The 4,686-nt window shown below is 31.5% G+C and overlaps 1 protein-coding gene across 2 annotated transcripts; it reads right to left on the bottom strand.

The window, feature by feature from the left end:
* Positions 1–3,164: 3,164 nt before the first annotated feature.
* On the bottom strand, positions 3,165–4,451 carry LOC145077003 (stress-related protein-like). Of its 2 annotated transcripts, XM_079022785.1 has the most exons (3): positions 4,258–4,451; positions 3,879–4,098; positions 3,165–3,809 (listed from the first exon to the last, which is right to left on the bottom strand). In XM_079022785.1, the coding sequence occupies exons 1-3, from the start codon at positions 4,294–4,296 to the stop codon at positions 3,424–3,426; spliced, it is 645 nt and encodes a 214-aa protein (XP_078878911.1). In that variant the 5' UTR covers positions 4,297–4,451; the 3' UTR covers positions 3,165–3,423. The 2 variants fall into 2 exon arrangements, with proteins under 2 accessions (XP_078878911.1, XP_078878910.1); XM_079022784.1 differs by having other exon boundaries at positions 3,165–4,098; positions 4,258–4,443.
* Positions 4,452–4,686: the final 235 nt, after the last annotated feature.

Genomic DNA, 4,686 nt, shown 5'->3' on the forward strand with positions numbered 1-4,686 from the left:
GTGTACAAATAATTGTAAGACATGGCTCGGATACCGCTGTTTGAATTTATAGTTCATAAAATCAATGTACATGCAAAAAATCACTTAACACTTACGGGTACATATAACATATTGTATCCATGTCTTTTAACAACTAATGACAACATACTTATGAAACTAAAAGAAACCCTATATGTAATTGAAAAAAGTACTATTTAAGATTACATAACTTTGATATTGCACTAGTAGACAATATCCTCTTGATATTCAAAAAGCTAGCACAAAAAATATGGTTGCCTTTCATGACTCATACTCAAACCCTAGATACTAGAAGATAACTTGAGAGATAGAGAGATGGAGAGAGGGAGAGAGAGAGAAAGAGAAAGAGATAGAGATAGAGATAAAGATAGATAGGAAGGAGGAGATTTTTGGCCAAGGTTTTACTAGTAAAGAGATGTGTCAGAAATGACACGCTAAATGGTCTATTTATACTTGTGAGGTAACTAGGATAAGCCCTAATTTGAATTCAATATAATATTATTCTAATCCAAACCAAGTGGTTATCCTTATCAATATCTAAAGACTTCTAGAAGCTCCTTAAGGAACCTCCTAAACAGTCCAAACATGGAAGTATCTAGAATTATTCATTTGCTCAACTATTAAGCAATTACACACCAACCATTGTACCTCTAATTAATTCCAATTAATCCAAAAGTAATTCCGAATTAATCGTGATCAATTATAAATCATTTATAATCGGTTTCTAATAAATTTATTAATCATAATAAATGAATAAATCATTTTCTCTTTCTCCAAATGTCATTCTAAAGTATTTCTAGTTATGAACGTCATCCTAAAAGAACTTTATTTTTAATTACAAGAATATAACAATTTGGTTACGACCTTAGAAAACTTAATCCAGCGTAATGATGGGTGACAATGTTTCTGTCAAGAAAACAATTAATTGATGGGAATTTAAGATGAGATTAGGAACGGATCGAATTAACCTGGTAGCCACTTCAAACAATATATATTATAGGTAAAACAAATGATTTGAAGGAGGAAAGGATGTAGTGGATTGTTGTTAGAATCGTTGAATTAAGTTTAGGACTTAAGAATTTCTAGCAAGAAAGAATGTGAGCTTTAGGAGGGGTGTATTAGGAGTGAAAGGGTTGGTGCATTGTTGATAGTTTGTTGACGACAACAACATTCTATTAAATATATAGTTTAATTTTAATTTTGGTTAAAGAAGGCTACTTTAGTAATATCATATATATTTTTTGAATTTTAGATAAAAAATTGGATATTGTGTTTATTTAAACCTAATTTAAATATCTTTTTGGATTTAAACGTGAGTTTAATAGGTTAAAAAGGATATATATATATATATATATATATATATATATATATATATATATATATATATATATATATATATATATATATATAGAGAGAGAGAGAGAGAGAGAGAGAGAGTCAAGATCAAATAAGAAGGAAATTTTTGGTAGGAAGGTAAGAAGTTTTTTTTCTACATATTTTTTTCGCGAACAAACAAAATGAATCATTAGATGATTAATTTGTAAGATGATTCACAAGAAAAAATTCTCAAAAAAACATCTCGATGATTCATTTATACAATGATTTTGTTGTTATTCACTAAAATTATCATAAAAATGAATTTTTCTTAATTTACTTAAAAATGAATCATAAAGATGTTTTTTTGGGAATTTTTTCTTGTGAATCATCTTACAAATGAATCATCTAGTGATTCATTTATTTTGTTCGTTAAAAAAAATATGTAGAAAAAAACTTCTTACCTTCCTACCAAAAAAAGTTTCTTACCGTATATATATATATATATATATATATATATATATATATATATATATATATATATATATATATATATATATATATATATATATATATATATATATATATATATATATATATATATAAAGGATATAGATGTAATAATCGTTTGTAGGGACGTATATGAATTATTTGTTTATTATTTTTTTTCCATTTTTCATAATGTGTATGTAGGAATGTGTATGAATTATTTATTTATTTATTCCTTTTATGCATAATGTGTACGAAGAGGATAAAGTATAATAGTAGTCCAAATAAAATGAAATATATTCTCTTAATACTAATATAATGAATATATAATGAATTTAGGTAAATTTTTTGTCATTTAATTTTTGATTTGGTGCTTCATTTGTCTTTTAACTCATTTTAAGTTTTAAAAGGTTATAAAACATATGATTTTGTACTTATTTAGTTACGTAGCTTTTTGTTTGGTTATTTAACTTTTGGTTTTGTGCTAATTTAGTCACATAACTTTTAAATTATCTTTATTTAGTGACTAAATTTTAAAAATAAAGCTATAAAAATAAAAACAATTTTAAAAGTTAGGTAAGCAAATAAATATAATTTTAAAAGTCATATGACTAAATGAACATAAAATAAAAAGTTAAGTGACCAAACCAAAAATTAGGTGTAGGGATGAGTATATGGACCGGAGAACCGGACGGAACCGGCACCGGAACTGGAACTCGATGCAACCGGTCGGGCTGGGACCGGGACGTTATTTTTGTGGATTTTTGGAACCGGGAACCGGTAGAACCGGCAAAAACCGGAACCGTATGATGCTATTTTTCGAGGACCGGTTCCAACATTTGAAGATACGACAAGAACCGGTAGGAACCGGGAACCGATAGAACCGGAACCGGTAGAACCGCCGGGCCGGTTCGATTCCTGATTTTGGCCGAAGCCGGTTCCCGGTTCCGGTCCGGTTCGGGCCGATTCGGTCATTGTGCTCATCCCTAGCTAGATGACTAAATGAACACAATGTCAAAAATTCAATGACCTTTTAAAACATAAAATAAATCAAGAGGGTGTTTGGACAGGGAAAAAATAAGGTGCTTATTGTTTATTGCTTAATCCCACCGCAATAAGCAAATTTAAGTATTTGGATAGAAGTCTTTAAAAATTAGCTACGAATAAACAAAATAAACTGATTTTAATAACCAAATGAGAAGGGTTATTGCTTATTTGCCATTTTATTCATATAAAATCTTTTGTTTGCCAAACATTTAAAATGTTTATTGTTTATTGCTTATTCCCACCGCAAAAATTATTCTGATCACCACAATAAGCAAAATATAATCAATAACGCAAAATACACAAATAATAATTAATAAGAAAAATAATTAAATACATATGTTCATCATATATAAACATGTATTATTAGCAACATGCATGATCTCTACGATCACTACATCCTGATCTTGTAGTCTCTACGGTGTTAATAACAACATTGAGGCGATCATTTTAGCTAGGTATTTGACAGAGTACGAAAACACATTGCCAAATAAACCAAAACAAGCATTTACTGTATTCAATCTCTGCAAACATCATAATCATCATTGGGTATTGATATTAATCACCGTGCACAGCTCCTTCGGCTCCACTGTGAACCACCCGTTCTTTTTCTTCTTCTTCTTCTTCTTCTTCTTCTTCTTGATCAGGAGCCTTGAATACCTTGGCAATCTTTTCAGTGGGCACCAATGGAAGATATGAAGAAGCCTTGTACCCTTCCTCACTTGTTTGCTGCACAGTCTGGTTATACTTCTCAGAAACGTAACCTGCTGTTGGTATAACCGCGTTAGCTACACCATGGAAGAGTGGCACCTTGTTAACAGATTGCCAAGCTGAAGCAGCATGTTCCTCTGCAACAGGCTCGTATTTCACTAACATTTCTTTCGCAGTCGGCTCTATCTCGGTGTACGCAGTTTTTGCGAGTCCAGATGCCGTTTCCACCACACCTACGTCATTCTTTGTGTCAGAAGCCACACTAATAGACTTGGCTTTGCTAACAGATTCGGCAATCTTACGATCGAAAAACTTTAGGACGTTAACAGGGACATCATGAAACGTATCAACAGCAGGGTCAAAAACAGTCTTGAGAGTACCCTCTGTTGTCTCCATGCTAGGTTTGAGGGTCCCACTGTTGTCCTTAGCGTAATCATAGGCCTTTGATACATAAGGAACTGCATTTTCTGCTGTTTTTTGCACTATGTCTAGGTACTTCAAGCTCTCTTCTTCGTCCTCAACCTTTGAAATATCCCAATAAACAATACACCAAATTTATTTTTCAACTGATCGTATTGTATCTTGTGTTATCGAGAAACATGCTTTCATTACGAAAAATGCATAATTAAATAAGAACATGAACATGTACAGTTAAGCATTACAAAAGGGAAAAAAGCGAACCTCTGGTTGAATAGAAACCGGTAGATCGTTATGAGACATAAGGAAGTAGTATGATTCACAAAGAGAAGAAATTTACTGAGAATTGATCGTTGTTTGAATATCAAGATATACCTATTAATGATCAATCGGTGATTTTGTATTAATTTATACAATACACATAGTCGACGTCGATTGCAAAGGGCAGGGCACAGTTTCCACGAGAACTAAAAGTTTCATGCAAAATGAGGTGTAGGCGATTGTCGGTCAGCAGTAGTGTCGAGTCGACTGTTATTTGAAAGCAATGGGCATGTGGCACTTGGGCCCCTAAGATTTATGTTTCATGAACGTAAGTACCCCTATACTTGTTAAATGGTCTATTGAATCGATTTAGTATTTCAAGTTTGAGAAATAATTAGTGACTGGATTTTATTTATTTATTATTTATTTATT

This window comes from Lactuca serriola, chromosome 9 (assembly GCF_051521515.1).
Source record: "Lactuca serriola cultivar US96UC23 chromosome 9, Lser_US96UC23_V15, whole genome shotgun sequence".
In the NCBI taxonomy this organism is placed as follows: Eukaryota; Viridiplantae; Streptophyta; class Magnoliopsida; order Asterales; family Asteraceae; genus Lactuca; species Lactuca serriola.

Coding starts and splice junctions, on each gene's coding strand:
- LOC145077003 (XM_079022784.1), bottom strand. CDS start 4,296: ATGTCTCATAACGATCTACCGGTTTCTATTCAACCAGAG. Junction 4,099..4,257: donor CGGTTTCTATTCAACCAGAG/GTTCGCTTTTTT, acceptor GATATTTCAAAG/GTTGAGGACGAAGAAGAGAG.